Source organism: Solanum verrucosum, unplaced genomic scaffold, assembly GCF_900185275.1.
Source record: "Solanum verrucosum unplaced genomic scaffold, falcon-dt-bn FXZP01000278.1, whole genome shotgun sequence".
NCBI classification, from domain to species: Eukaryota; Viridiplantae; Streptophyta; class Magnoliopsida; order Solanales; family Solanaceae; genus Solanum; species Solanum verrucosum.
Window position 1 is genome coordinate 535,026 of NW_026020332.1, and position 16,149 is coordinate 551,174.

The window sequence follows — 16,149 nt, forward strand, 5'->3', positions numbered from 1 at the left end:
TTTCTCAGAAAAATACCCAAAAAATCTCTTAAATTTTTATATGATTAGTACTCAAGCTTTTGAAGTTTAAGGGACCATGCCAACAATCTTCAATTTCTTTCTCATCTTCTTCACCATAGTTATTTGCTTTACAGCAGCCAACATTGAAGCACAAACTGGTCAACTTCCTAAAGATGAAGGTAAAAAGATTTGAACTTTTTCATTTTTTAGTTAATGTATGTGAAAAAAGTTGATGCCCATTTACTTTGATTGGCAGTGGAAGCTCTTAGAGAAGTAGCTGATCAATTGGGGAAAAAAGATTGGGATTTTAAGCTAAACCCTTGTGATGGGAACTCAAATTGGAGCACACCCAAAAGGAAAGACATGCCTTTGTATACCAATATCCTAGAATGCAACTGCACTTTTCTTGATAATCTTTGTCACGTGGAAAACATGTGAGTCTCCAATATTACTCCCTCCCTCTCTCCAATGGATGTGTTTTGTTAAGTAGTTGTTGAAGTTATGAAAATTGATGTGTTAATGTTGTTATGCTTCTGACCCTTTACTGAATTCCTGTTAGGAAGCAAAATTATTGACTTATATTTGGTTTTATGGGATATAGATAGAACCAATAGGCGATGCTTGGTTACAGTTTAAAATCCGTTAGTATATGTTTGCTCTAGTTTTTTTTTTTTTTTTTTAATGTTGAAATGGTTTTTCTTTATCCATGGGCAATGGGTTTCAATGTATTGGTCCAGATTAAACTGCTAAGACTAAATTTTTGGTATATTGAGGAAGTCCTCAGGGTTTCCTTTCCGAAGATCACAAGTCAGGAAAAGAAAACTGAAGACCTTATTAGGGTGTGGTTGATATGAAGGGAAGCGTTTTCTAAAATATGTTCTTCAATTTTCCTTTGTTTGGTTGGTTAAAATTTCCGGAAAATACATTTTCTAGGAACTGGACGATTTCTTCGGGTAATGGAAGTAAAGAAACAAGTTCCATAGTGACATTCCACATTAATTGTCTACTCCTCACCCCATCCCCCATATTATTTGCCTAAATTATATACAAATGCTCTCGAGCTAATATTTTTTGCATACTTACCAAATACCAGAATATAAGTTATAAACACACCGTTAGTTTGGATTACTTCTACTGTTTTGGTTGATATCTCAATTAAAAAAAAATTGTTAGGTGATATTAGGTATAAGCTTATAATAGACTGGTATTAGATTTATTGTTAGAATACCATGTCTTTATCTACATATTCAAATATCACATGACTATTTCTGGAATTATTTAGCTAATCGCCACTTCGTTGCCTTATGAAACTGATTGAGATTATAAAAACTGGACAGGATTTTTTCTAAATCTAGTGATTCTGACAGCAGCTGCTCTAATTGTTAACAGATCTCTCATAGGACAGGATCTTGCAGGTGTCCTCCCTGCATCTCTGGCGAAGTTACCATATCTGAGGAATATGTACTGAGAGCATCCAGAACAATTGTTAGAAAATCAGTTTGAATTTTACTTATTTTTAAAATCATTATGATTTTACCTTTTTTGCAGTAATCTCAACCGCAACTACTTAAGTGGTATAATTCCCCCTGAATGGGCATCTACCAAGTTGGAAAGCATGTGAGGCAATTTATACATATACAGTGTTAAAATTTAACCTTCGATTCAGGGCTTCTCATGAATTTGAAGTTTTCCAGGACTATATCTAATAATCGGTTATCTGGGCCTGTCCCAGAGTACATAGGAAATATGACCTTGCTTGTGAACGTGTAAGTTCCCTTGCTTTCACTTTCATCAGACTGACTGACTGTACATGACTACTTGAAATTTTTTCTGAAGTCATCATAATTTTTCAGGAGCTTGGAGACTAACTTGTTTAATGGATCGCTTCCAGCAGAATTAGGGAATCTGGTCAATTTACAGAAGCTGTAAGTCTTCCTTACTCTTCTATTTCCTAACTAACTTTCACAAGTCAATCCACTGTTTGTATTGTGTGGAAGATGTGATCGTGAGTTAAAGCTGAAATGAAGCTAAAAAGTAAAATGGAGATGATTGTTGAGAAAGTAGATTATGAAAACGCAAAATGAGAGACCGAGTGAGCAGTATTTACAAGGTGACCATGTATAGATGTTTCGTTTGGTACATTTTTTTTTAGCTTTGATGTTCAGGCACGCTTGGCCACATCTCAATTGGTCCACGTGATAGCTTACTACATCCCACAAGCACATGTGCCAATAAGCCTGTCCACCTAGGTTAGAGCAGATGAGCTCACATTGAGTGTTGTAGTTGAGTTTCAAATTGTTACTCCTATATCTTAATCATTCAACTATCTCCTTGGGGGGGACAATGCTTTGTTTGGTATACTCCTATATCTTAACCATTCAACTATCTCCTTTGTGGGGACAATGCTTTGTCTGGTACACTCCTATATCTTAACCAATCTACTATCTCTTGGGGACAATGCTTTGTCTGGTACATTGGGGTACTATACTATAGAAAGGTGAAGTTAGGCAAGAGATATAGGATACGGCTCCAGGTATTAAGGCTATGTGACTGTACTTTCATTGAAGGGAAAGTGATAAAATGTGGAGTTCAAGTGAGGATGTTCTGTAGTCTTTTAGAAAGCAAGATGTGCTATAAATCGACTTGTTTCTGAGACCATTATTAAGCGAGCAAGACAAGTGTACAGTGTACCATCTTTAAAAAGCATATAATTTTGGGATGAAACAATAAAATAGCTAACATATGGAAATTTAGTATTTGTAACATCAAAACTGCAAACTGACACTACTGCTTTCAATATCATATACAACAATAACATACGTACGGATTGCTTTGCGTGTTACTGCTTGAGGCACATACTTCTTCAAGGTTGTTTTCCTTTACCCATGCTTAGCAAGGAAAGCTCTTCCAATTGTTTATTCACTTTAAACGAAGGAGTGGTTGTTTTTAAATTGTAGTGTGTTTTTACTAGAGCAGATCAAGTGTGAGTTGGATTTCATTCTAAATTTTATGAACTTTTATTGTTGCAGCAATCTCAAAGCTAATAATTTCACAGGAGAGTGGCCAGTGGAACTGAATAATCTTACGAAATTGATTGAACTGTGAGTGCATTTGCATATTCATCTAAGATGAGATTTCCTAGTCTTCTTCTACATATGTTAAGTTGAATTCTTGGCTTTCCCCTTTGGCGTCAATACAGTAGGATAAGCAGTAACAGCTTTGTTGGGAAACTGCCTAACTTTGAGAGTTGGAAAAACCTCCGAATGTTGTGAGTATTTCATTTGGTAATATTTGTTCAAGTTAGAAGTTTCCAGTAGAATTAGTATATGCTCTTTTGACAGAGAAATCGAAGGTTCTGGATTTGAAGGACCACTACCCCCAAGTTTTTCTGTTTTGACCAGTTTGGAAGAACTGTAAGTTAACGCTATATATGAGAAGTTTATTTTGCTTTTTGCAATGTTCTTATGATTAAGCAAAGTAGAAATCAAGATAATTAAGGCTCAGATGATGCATATACAGAAGAATCAGTGACCTCAATGGAGTTGCTTCAGAATTTCCATCACTTACAAACATGACCAGGATGTCTAAATTGTGAGTACTTAATGATTTGGGCAAGTGAAATTTCCAACACATCATTTATCAAGGAAAGTCAATTCTCTGAAACTGTGTTTTGACTGCAGGGTTTTGAGAAGCTGTAATATACATGGGAATATTCATGATTCTGTAGCTGAAATGATCGCATTACGGTTTTTGTAATTCCACCACTTTCAATTTATTATTGAATTTATTTCAATTTTTTCCTTAATGATTTTTTTCCCTTTTCCTGTTATACAAGCTGTGTCCAATCCACTTAAAGCATCACGTTTTGTGCATGTGTGACTCTCCTCTGGATTTTTTCGTTTTCTTTTCCTTCTACTGGCCTCCTCTTTTTGAATGAGAGAGGTCAATGGGTTGTTGAATCTTGAATAAATGCAAACAACATACTTCACTTTCGCTGAATGGACCAATGTTCATTCTTTCTTGAAACAAAATGATCTTTACAAACATGTCATCGGAGCTTTCATTTTCTCTATCCTTTATCTAAACTTAATTAAGCTTTTACAAATTGTGCTATAGTTTGTTCAGCCAATGGGATTGAACATTTTTTTGAGTTTGACTCTGTTTATTGTTCATTGCAGAGATCTGAGTTTCAACAAGCTTGAAGGAGGAATTGCAAATCTTGAGGGCGTGACTGGGATGGAGGCCACGTAAGTCAAAACAACATGAAGATTCCTACAATTTTATATGGAAATATATCTTTTGCATCTCTGTTTCATTATACTAGTCTTACTATAAGAGTGTTGATGCCTCATCCATCAATCTTCTGTATCCTTTCCAAATGCTCAAACCCTTTTCTTTCATTTGAAGAAAAGAAGAAAATTGCCTCAATGACAGAAACAGTCTTAGATAAAATGCCTTTACATGATATTTCTTATTTTTTGCCCACGAAGTTTTGAGATTTTGATGTTAGATGGTTTGTTTATAGCTCAGTAGTATTCTCTCATGAGCTGCACAGAAAAATGAGTCTTCATTTGGTTGGCAATCCCTTTCCATTTTTGTGTGTAGCTGATAAATGGGATCATGTTCTTGAACATGTAATGCATATATTGCATTTCAAATTTGTGATTTCCTAGTTAAATCAAATATTTCCTGCTTGGTAGGTATCTGACTGGCAATGATTTTGTTGGGCGAATTCCAGATTGGCTTACTAGTCGAGATACCAGAAAGTAAGTATAATTTCTTGTCTTGCTTTTCCATATACACTAGTTACTATTTAGAATTCGATTTAGCAAAGGACATGTACTTCGAGGTAGGATTATATAACAGGGTGACAGATATAGAAGGAAGCATTAAAGGTCACAACCAAAAATGTGGTTGCTCACATAGAGAATTAGATTAAAAAGTCATTCATAGATACCTAGTCCAGAACTTGAATTCTTGAGTCTTGCCTTGAGGAACAATGAGAGCCTCGTGAAAATTAGTTTGATGGGCAATAAATAAAGATATTGAGATTTAACTAACTGAATTGCCATTAATTTCATTGCATTTAAATCTGTTTTCTCTAAGTGAAGGCCTCTCATTAGATTGAAAATACTTATGAGCTCTTAACCATGTCGGATATCTTTGATGCAGCGTGATAGACCTTTCCTACAATAAATTTGATGAAAGCTCTGAGCCATCTACCTGTCGGGACAATCTGTATGATCCTTGTGTGTCTTACACTTTCTCCTATCTTCTTTTATGCATATATGGTTCAGATGATTCCATGTTTGGTTTTCTTTTCTTATCAGAAACTTATTCAGAAGCTTTAAGGTTGAGAATTTTGTGTAAGTGTTTAATGTCAAATAAACTGTTGACTATTATTCTTTGGAAATGACTTGTTCTCTCTGACACCTCTTTCAACTACTTCAGAGAGCGCGGGAAGTGCTTCTCAGCCAGTCCGTGTTCAGAGGGTGAGTACTCACTGTTTGCAGAATTCTACCCTTTCATCTAAATCTTTTGTTTGATATTGTTCCATTATGCAGGAGTTTACCAGCTTCTTGTTGACAATCAATGGACATGAGTAGGAAGGCATAATTTGGTTACTTTTGTAAACTAGTTAGGTCAAGGAAAACATTTTAGCACTAGACAGTTTCTATGACAATCTACAAGAACTGAACAGTTTTATCATTGTCTTATATTTCTGAAATATATTCATTTGAGTCTAGTAACCTATCTCTGGTTTGAATATTGCAGACAAGTACTCATTGCACATAAATTGTGGTGGAGGAAACGTAACTGTTGGAGACATTACTTATATAGCAGATGAAGACTCAGCAGGTGCTGCAAAATTTGTTTACTGGAAAGGGAACTGGGGAACCAGCAGTACAGGACATTTCTGGGATACCGATGTATCGTTGAATGACCACAAAGCAAAAAATGTATCTGCTATCAAGGGAGATGAATCTCAACTTTACATGACAGCTCACCTCTCCCCTTTATCTATGACTTACTTTGGACGTTGCTTAGCAAATGGAAACTACACTTTGACACTTCATTTCGCAGAAATAGTTTACAGAGACAACCAATCTTTCCAAAGTCTTGGAAGACGAATATTTGATGTATACATACAGGTGAAGCAGTATGTCAGAGAATTAGATACAGTAAAATATCCAATTAGCTGCAGCTGATTAAGTTTAAATGGATGCAGGACAAATTGAAGTTCAAAGATTTTGATATTAAAAGACTAGCCGGAGGAGTTGATAAAGCTTTGAAAGAAAAGTTTAATGTAACAGTAAAAGATAAAACTTTACAAGTGCGCTTCCAGTATGCTGGGAAAGGAACTACATCAATCCCGAGTAGAGGAAACTATGGTCCTTTAGTATCTGCCATCTCTCTGGAAGCTAGTAATACTCTGTCTTCACTTTAATTTTTTAGGTGTAGCATCTATTCTTCTTCACTGTCACATAGTGAGAAAGTCTCCTTCGCAAAAGTTACTCACCCTTGCATCTTACTTAAAAATTAAGACCTTTTCGGAGTTGGAATCCGTACAAGATCACTCACTCATGATTATATGGTTGAAGCTCAAGAAGCTATAGATTAGATGTTCTCTCATTGACTAAGCTATGCATAATATCTATGATTTCCGGTATACAAGTAAATTCCAGAGTGTCTAACATTGTTGAACTTTTCGTTCTGTAATTAGACTTCAAGCCCCCTCCTCCGCAGGAGACCTCTTCTAATCAGAAAAAGAAGATTCTAATTGTAGCTGGAGCAGTGACGTCTTCTTTAGCTCTCGTTTTGATGATTTTCTTTGTTGCTTGGAAGAAAAGAAGAAACAGGAAATTGATGGAACAAGGTGACTCTAGACCTCAATTTTGGTTTATGCCTGACAAGTAGAATGTAATTAAAAAAACTTCTGTTGCATTCTGGGTGAATCCAGAAATTGAGTGGTTTTACAAATTGAAGTACATGTGAATGATTGTACCATATGAAATACTAGGTGTAATTATCAATTTGGAAGACTTCCTGCCACATTAAACTTATATGCTATCCAAATTCATGATTTCACTAGTTAAAGGTTGGGGAAAACAAGGGTGATGAATATAGGTTAGAAGGTGCAAACTTTCCAGAATTTCTTGTATGCTTTTCAAGCTAACATTTTCTTTTATTTATCTTGTGGGAAACAAACATCCTAAACTTGTTCCTTTACTGTTGTGTAGAATTAAGAGGACTAGATCTGCAAACTGGTATATTTACTTTCAGACAAATTAAAGCTGCCACAAGTAACTTTGATGCTGCAAATAAGCTTGGTGAAGGTGGATTTGGATCTGTCTACAAGGTGAATATATATACAAATTCTCATAACTCTTCCTTCTTATCCCTCCCTGTGGAAATCCTACTGGATGTTATCGGAAATGATTTATGAACTTCATGCATTTCTTTTAATGCTCAGGGTACACTAGCAGATGGTACTATAATTGCTGTCAAACAGCTTTCATCCAAGTCAAGACAAGGGAACCGTGAATTTGTGAATGAAATAGGCATGATGTCAGGCTTACATCACCCAAATCTCGTCCGACTCTACGGATGCTGTGTTGAACGGAACCAACTTTTACTAGTTTATGAGTACATGGAGAACAATAACCTTTCCCATGTTTTGTTTGGTAAATGTTATTTTTCGAACTTGATTTTGATATGCTTTACTTGAGCCAAGGATCTATTGGAAGCAGACTCTCTACCTTCACAGGGTAGGGGTAAGGCTACGTATGAACCATCCTCCCTAGACCCACTTGTGGGATTACACTGGTTATCTACCGTTGTTTACTTGAGGTAAAAGTAAAAAAGGACACCACACCAAAACAAAAAGAAGTTTGGTGATCCCAATTTTCCCTCAATAACGTAACTGGCATGATTCTCTAGTTTATATCTTCGTCTGTCTGCATACATAATTTTGTGTGAATATTGGCCTAGTTTCAATTTGTAGTAAATTGCAGGTCCTGAAGACTGTCAACCGAAACTGGACTGGCCAACTAGGCAAAAGATCTGTGTTGGCATAGCTAAAGGCTTGGCTTACCTACATGAAGAATCACCTCTAAAGATGATTCATAGAGACATCAAAGGAACCAATGTACTCCTTGACAAAGACCTAAATCCAAAGATCTCAGACTTTGGTCTGGCCAAACTTCATGACGAGGAGAAAACACATGTCACCACCAGGGTTGCTGGGACTATGTGAGCTTCTAAACTGCTCTAATTGATTGATCAAATTTTAATCTTTTGAATGTCATCCTTCCATTTAGGTCATATCAATTGTTATCTTTTTTCTGAATGCAATCTTTACTCATTATATAATTCCAAAAGGTTATGGCTAGCACCGTACTGATCCCAAGAGTTCAACAGATTATAAAGGTTATCTATCATTTCACATTATTCTTCAAAGCTACTCGTCTTTTGAAAATCCGTGTTTTATTTTACAACTATAATAAACTAGTAGAGATTATTCTCTTCAAAACCATGTAAGTCAAACTCTGGCAATCAGTTTTATAATGGAAGGTTTCAATTACTTCTGCTGTCCATTTTTACCTAGTGTTGAGGTATAGAGCATTAGTTTAAGCCTTTCAGGACGTTCCTGTTCAGTCAAGCTCGTATAACTTTGTTAATTTGTTTTTGCAGAGGTTATATGGCCCCTGAATATGCACTCTGGGGTTATTTAACACATAAAGCAGATTTATACAGTTTTGGAGTGGTTGTATTAGAACTCGTTGCTGGGAAGAACAACATGAAATATCATCCTGATGAGAATTATGTCTGTCTTCTTGATTGGGTAAGAAACCAGCATTCTCTTGGTATCAGTTCCATAAATAGTGAACATTTAAAGCACGTCTCAGTTTGCTTGATGAGAACTTCATTTTGTGTTGATCAAGTAGACTTGGTAGTATTTCAAAAAGTATCTTTCACAAGTTCTCCCATTCAATATTGTGCTTCTTTCAGGCCCTGGTGGTACAAAAAAAAGCCAAGTTTTTGGAGCTAGTAGACCCAAGGTTAGGTTCCAATTACGACAAGAAGGAGGCGTTGAGGATGATTAAAGTGGCATTACGATGTACTAATCCATCTCCAGCACTAAGGCCAAACATGTCTGCAGTGGTGAACATGCTTGAAGGTCGTTTGAACGTCGATGAGTCTAACTTTGATTCAAGTGGCTACGGTGATGAATTTAATTTTCAAGGTTTAAGAGACAAATATGATGAGATGCAGGTAACTTCTAGTGAAAACCAATCAGTCTTTTTTTCAACTGACACAAAGGGTACTGATCACTCTTCTTCTACCTTTCCTTCTACATCTACCTCTAAATAAGTCTCCCTGTATGCTCAATGTTGTATTATATAAGACGAAAAAAACTATGAAGAATAAAATGTTGATCATCCCGCGACATACTTTTCTTAATGTCATTTATTTTGTTTATAAAAGTTATGTCTCTGGAAAGTGAGTTTTCCAATAGTGTTTGTCATATATGAAACATCCCCCCTTTCCTCTCTTCAAACTTCAAAGACATAAATTGTACTAATAGCGTGCATTTTTTTTATAAGAAAATAGAAAGAGAAGATAACTTTTGGTGGGATTTCATGAACTCCTTGAACAACAACAACATAGCCAGTGTAATTCCATAAAGTGGGGTCTAGAGAGAGTAAAGTGTACCTAGATTTTATTTGTACCCACCAGAGAGGTGGTTTTCGACAACTTGACAAATCATTAGACTGAATGAAGTAATTTGCGTAAATTTTACTGGATAGGAAACATTACCCCTTTTATCTTTTGAATCATCATATCATATCATATAAAATTTGAAAGAACCTGGACTTTTGGTCCAAAAGCAATCAGTGGCTGCTGCTGCTGAGTTATTACTTTTAGAGTCCAAAAAAAATCTTCATTTTAGTTCTTTGGGCTGCTGCTGCTGCAGCAATGATCAAATTAATTTCCAGCGTTCACTCCGCTACTGAGCTGCTGCCACTGATTTGAGTTTTAACCCAATAATATTAGCTTCCCTTTTCGAACTTGATGGAGGTTGACGCATGAACTTGAGGAGTATGCAAGAGGTGGGGAGTCCAAGGACTCATTTGGAGAGTGTTCATGGGAAACAAAGTAAGAGAAAAGGAATAAGCAGATATCTTACACAAGTAATCATAGCTAAATAACAGTACATTTTGCTATCAACAAGGCAAACATCCAGAATGTCTACATATTAGTTAAAAACTCTTGATAGAACCTGAGCAATCTCCATTTAAAAGAAATGACTAATGCAGAACTCACAGGAAACATTTTATGACACACAAATAGAGATAACATGCATAGCAGGAAAGAAGCTAACTAAAGAAGATTATTGAAAATAATTCCCAAAAAAGAGTAGGTTATCACAATTTTAATGAAATAAACCTCGCTCAAAACAGCAAGATAGAATCAGAAAACTACTGAATTGCCAAGAAACATTAGATAAAGAGAAACGATACACTAATCTGAACACGATACTCAAGGCCGAATTCATATCATACTGTGTAAACTAAACTCAAAAAGCTCCAACTAGGACACATACAATCAGCAGAGGTTCTATGATAAAATGATAATTTGAAACTAAACTTTCTTTTGATAATGAAACTAAACTTGTACATTAAGACTAGAAAAAAAATCAAATAGGAAGGGAAAACCGAGATAAAACGCCCAAGCTTTCAGATATGATCAAACATAAACTAAGAATAAGAACAAACGAGATGAAGAGGAGTGATAGCACATTCCAGCAGTTAATGTCGAGGGTGGATTAATGAATATGAATGACTGTTTTAGCTCTATCGACAGAAGCCCCGCCTAAAGTTCTGACCCTTGCTTCAACTCTGCTCTGGGAGAATGGCCCCACCCGATGTGATCGACGTCGCATCTCGACCTGTTCGAGCTGCGGAGCGAACGCCTAATAGACAGACATCTAGATTTTATTTTACTTTCTTTGATTAATAAGAGAACCAAACTAAAGCAAACATACTACTCAAACAGGACACCCATATTTCAAATACACAGCAAGCACGAAATTGTTAGCACAAAGAAATGGACATTTCAATAACGACTTAAGAAAGAAAACTGAATCTTGCCCTTAACTGATCAAGAATATATATCCCCAATCATTTGGTTCATTGGACAATCTCGAAATACATAAAACAGAGATGCCAACATACATAAATACATTGAGAAGAGACTGAAACTGGAAATGAAGCCAAAACAAAGTAAAGGAAATCCCAATAGATAAGATCTCAAATATGCAGGCAGACAAAAATTCATTCTTATATCTATCAATCGTTGGTATCCTCCTAGATTCAACAGGGACACAGAGTCATTTTTTAGAAATTCATACATAAAAAGGGAGCATTTGAAAGCTTTCAAGAAGTCTATCTGGAAAGTTATACAAAATCTACCATGCATTTTAATCAAACAAAAAACCAAATGCTTCAAGAGAAAAACTTAGACACTTATTAACACATGTGTATATATAAGCATGTTTTGAAGGAGACGTCTTGTCAACGTTATTCTTAAGCAAACAGACTCAACCGAGATGGCTTCATTAAGCCCAACCTTTTCAAATTATCACAGGTTTTATATGAACATATAAACAACGGAAGCTTATACATCTCGACAAAAACTAAGAATAAACTCAAACTTTCATATTGGTTGACAGAAACATTAAATATAAGCTGTTGAAAATGTAATTAAACTAACTAACTAATTAGATGAGGAAATACAACAGACATGGATCATAAACTAAAAGAAACAAAGCTAGAAACTAGTCAATGCTCGAGAAAAGAAGGGAAGGAGAAAGAAGATTACCTTTTGCCAAGCAGCTAACCATGACACCTTCCACCTCGAAATAGCCACAAAATAATGAAGATTCAACTATCGAAACAAGAGCTCCAAAAAACTTTACGGGGTTCTCTTTTTTCTAACCTCTAAAACCGTTGATGATCAGTGAAAGGGAGTAGCAAGGAATATGTATGAATTTGTACCATTTCGAATGGAAGTTGAAGAAAGGTAAAGGGAAATTGGAATGCATATTACCATTAAAGGAATTTCCTCAAAGAATGCCTGAGTACTCGAGCTCGTGCAAAGCATGTTTGGTTGTACTCACCCTGAAGCACCGTTCCACGAGGCCCCTCCTCCTCGAGGCATGATGCGTGCCTATTGAGCCTCGAGGCCCTGAAGCACGTGCCGTGCCTCGAGGCCCCCCGACCCTGAGGCACATAGGACGTGCCTAGGGGCAAGAGCGTGCCTTGGGCCCGTAGGGCCCCTTTCGCCCCGAGGCACGCGCCCTGCGTGCTTCGGAGCCCTCTGCCGCCTTGACCCCAAGGCATTATCCCTGCGTGCCTCAGGGCCCAACGCAGCCCCCCGGCCCCGAGGATGCACCTGAGGATGTCTGACCCGAGGAGGCCTACTCCCCGAGAACGCCTGACCTAAGAATGCCTGACCTGAGAACGCCTGACCTGAGAATGCCTGACCTAAGAATGCCTGACCCGAGGATGCCTGACCCGAGGATGCTTGACCCGAGGTTGCCTGACCCGAGGATGCCTGACCCGATGATGCCCCTAATCCCTGAAAACGCCTAACCCGAGGAAAGCGTTGTGTGTGCCTCGTGGCCCCTCCGCCACAAGGCACACACCATGTGTGACCCCCCCCTGCGCCGAGGCACACCTCATGCATTCTTCGAGGCCCCGGACCCGAGGAGAGGCCTACTCCCCAAGAACGCCTGACCCGATTCAGCCTACTCCCCGAGAACGCCTGACCCGAGGATGCCTGACCCGAGAACGGCTGACATGAGGATGTCTAACCCGAGGAAAGCGTCGTGCGTGCTTCGAGACCCTCGCCTCAAGGCACGTCGTGCGTGCTTCGAGACCCTCGCCTCAAGGCACGTCATGCGTGAACCCCCCTTCCCCGAGGCACGCGCCATGCGTTTCTCGAACCTAAGACCTACTCCCCGAGAATACCTGACCCGAGGACGCCTGACCCGAGAATGCTTAACCCGAGGATGCCTGACTCGACTCGACCCGACCCGAGGAGGCCTACTCCCCGAGGATGCTTAACCCGAGGATGCCTGACCCGAGAATGCCTGTCCTGAGAACCCCTTACCCGAGAACGCCTGACCCGAGGATACATGACCCGAAACGCCTGACCCGAGGATCCCTGACCCAAGGATGCCTGACTCGAGAACGCCTGACCCGAAGATGCCTGACCCTCGGACGCCTGACATGAGGATGCATGACCCGAGGATGCCTGACCCGAGGACACCTGACCCAAGGATGCCTGACCCGTGAACGCCTGACCCGAGGATGCCTTACCGGAGAACGCCTGGCCTGAGGATACTCAACCCGAGAATGCCAGACCCGAGGATCCCTGACCTGAGGATGCCTGACCCGAGGACACCTGACCCAAGGATGCCTGACCCGTGAACGCCTGACCCGAGGATGCCTTACCGGAGAACGCCTGGCCTGAGGATACTCAACCCGAGAATGCCAGACCCGAGGATCCCTGACCTGAGAACGCCTGACATGAGGATGCCTGACCCGAGAACGCTTGACTCAATGAGCATGCCTGACCTGAGGACGCCTGACCTGAGGTTGCCTGACCCGAGATGCTTGACTCGAGAACGCCTGACCCGAGGATGCCTGACCCGAGAACGCCTGACCCGAGGATGCTTGACCCGAAGATATCTGACCCGAGAACGCCTGACATGAGGATGCATGACCCCGAGGATGCTTGACTCGAGGACGCCTGACCCGAGGATGCCTGACCCGAGAACGCTTGACCCGAGAACGCCTGACCCGAGGATCCCTGACCCGAGGATGCCTGACCCGAGAACGCCTGACCCGAGGATGCTTGACCTGATCCGAGGATGCCTGACCTGACCCGAGGAGGACTCCCCGAGGACCCGAGGATACCTGGACTGAGGACGCCTAACCCGAGGATGCCTGACCCGGGGACGCTTCACCCGAGGATGCCTGACCCGAGGAGTACTGACCCGATGATGCCCCTACTCCCCCTCTGACCCGAGGAAAGCGTCGTGCATTCCTCGAGGCTCACCTCCCCTCCGACCTGAGCCACGCGCCGTGCGTGCCACGAGGCTACCCCCCTCCCCTCCCCCGCCTTGAGGCACGGAGCTGCAAAATTTCCCCACCTTGGCATCGTGCCTCGAGGCACCCTATCCCGCCCACCCTGAGGCACGAAGCCTCAAAATTTCCCCACCCAACCCTAAGGCACGCCTGTCCCGCCCGCCCTTTCCGCCCAGGCCGTTCTTGAACCTTTAACAATGAAGTTCCGAGTCTCGTTTTATCCCATCAATCTTGATGATTTGTGAGTAGTTTCAGAAATTAATCAAGAAAAAAGAGATGAGTTTGTTCACTTATAATAAAATCAAGGAACAAGCAGAAGACATCTTAAGACATGCTCCGGGAAATTTGAAAGGATTTTAATCCATGTTGAGCAATCAAACTTAAAAAAATCATGTTTTCAGTTCTGATGACCACCCCCCTGCCTCTTTCTGATTCAAGCTTTGCAGACATAACAAATCAGATGGTGCTAATTAATATGGACATCAAAATGGGAAAATAATATAACAACTAATTACTAAACCAGGACTACAAACATAAAAATATATATTTGCCTCTTAGCTCGCAATCTAAAGTATAAATAATAGTTTTGGGGGGATAGCAAATCAATCAAATGAAGAATGACAGGTACTATTAAGAAGTAACTGAATAATTCAAACTACATTGCATCACACCTCTCTCATGTGCAACATAATTTGGAGTCCCACAAGTGGTATAGTCAGTGACCCTGACTCCCTGTTAGAGATTTGAATAATTACCCAAAGTCTTACTTTTAAGTTTCCTTAGAAATCAAGAAGCAAATTCAGGCTGGGGAACAAGGAACAATAGTTAAAGATTAAGATAGATAGTCTTCACAACAGATTTTCCAATCAGCAATTTGCAAACCTTCAGATCTCGGTGGTATTGCTGTGACAGTGAGCAATTGCATCAATGAGTTGGTGAAAGTAACCACCAGGCATGATATACCAAATTCCCCATTCCTACAAGTTGATTTTGAGGTTACATATAAATTATTCAATAAATCGTCGAGGAACAATAGTTGCAATATAAAAAACTTAAACAGGAAACGAGTGATCAAGAAATGGATTTTGGGATGTGGTGGATACTCAGTAAGCTTGCCATGAGGTAGTGATGCCAAAAGTTCCTCAAGATACGTTGTTGGAGCACGAAGAAACAGAAGGAAGAAGAAAGTACGTCTGCAGCTGAATCGTAAAGTAAGTTTTCTGGAAACTCTTAAGGCATCCATAAATGAAAACGATATAAACTATGTTACACAAGGCCTAGACTATATCAACTTCCAAGACGAGCAAGAAAACCCCCAAAACCATCCAAACTTCACTCCTATATCATCAAACGACAAACATAGATTACACTCCCCCTGGTAATACTCTCTAATTGTTAAACTGATTGGGAAAAGAATCGGCTATATCTACTTCCAAAACCGCCTCCAAGCTCTTTCGCAACTCTCTGAAAAAATAAACCTCTAATTTCAGACTTCTATCTCATAAAGCTAACAAAACTAGAAAACTATGAAAAAAATACTTCATCAAGGAACATTGTTCCTCGGCTCGCAATTTATCTCCATTAGGAAATGGGAACCAAAATTCAATCCCTCGATGGCTCAAATAAATTTCTCGACAGTTTGGATAAGACTACCGGAACTCCCAACAGAAATTTATGACCTTAACATCCTCCAACGAATAGGCAACCAAATAGGAACAATACTAAAAATAGATTCAGTGACTATGAATACCACTAGAGGACGATACGCAAGACTCTGTATCCTAGCACCACTGTCCAAAACTCTTCCAAGAGATATTCTTATAGGTATCCATTTACAAAAAGTCCAATATGAACCTTTCACACCTCTATGCACTGTATGTGGAAGACTTGGTCACTTAGTACATTCATGCCCGAAATAAGCCAAACAATATACCTTCTACATCAAAAATCCTAACCAAACAGAGCCATCCCCTGATAAGATCACTCCTGA

General features: G+C 39.6%; 1 protein-coding gene across 1 annotated transcript; it reads left to right on the top strand.

Annotated features, from left to right (window-relative positions):
• The first annotated feature begins 15 nt into the window (after positions 1–15).
• On the top strand, positions 16–9,449 carry LOC125836663 (probable LRR receptor-like serine/threonine-protein kinase At1g07650). Its single transcript, XM_049515867.1, has 24 exons — positions 16–179; positions 257–434; positions 1,390–1,461; positions 1,549–1,617; positions 1,695–1,766; positions 1,854–1,925; positions 3,030–3,101; positions 3,200–3,268; positions 3,342–3,413; positions 3,520–3,591; positions 3,681–3,752; positions 4,179–4,247; positions 4,701–4,766; positions 5,173–5,238; positions 5,331–5,366; positions 5,452–5,492; positions 5,776–6,152; positions 6,230–6,425; positions 6,725–6,877; positions 7,242–7,360; positions 7,475–7,685; positions 8,016–8,253; positions 8,695–8,845; positions 9,013–9,449. The coding sequence occupies exons 1-24, from the start codon at positions 77–79 to the stop codon at positions 9,373–9,375; spliced, it is 3,009 nt and encodes a 1,002-aa protein (XP_049371824.1). The 5' UTR covers positions 16–76; the 3' UTR covers positions 9,376–9,449.
• Positions 9,450–16,149: the final 6,700 nt, after the last annotated feature.

What these genes read in the sequence shown, in the direction of transcription:
- LOC125836663 (XM_049515867.1), top strand. Translation starts at nt 77, where the DNA reads ATGCCAACAATCTTCAATTTCTTTCTCATCTTCTTCACCATAGTTATT. An exon ending in TGGAAAAACCTCCGAATGTT is followed by an intron (nt 3,269 to 3,341) that starts GTGAGTATTTCA and finishes CTCTTTTGACAG; the next exon opens with AGAAATCGAAGGTTCTGGAT. An exon ending in AGCCAGTCCGTGTTCAGAGG is followed by an intron (nt 5,493 to 5,775) that starts GTGAGTACTCAC and finishes TGAATATTGCAG; the next exon opens with ACAAGTACTCATTGCACATA.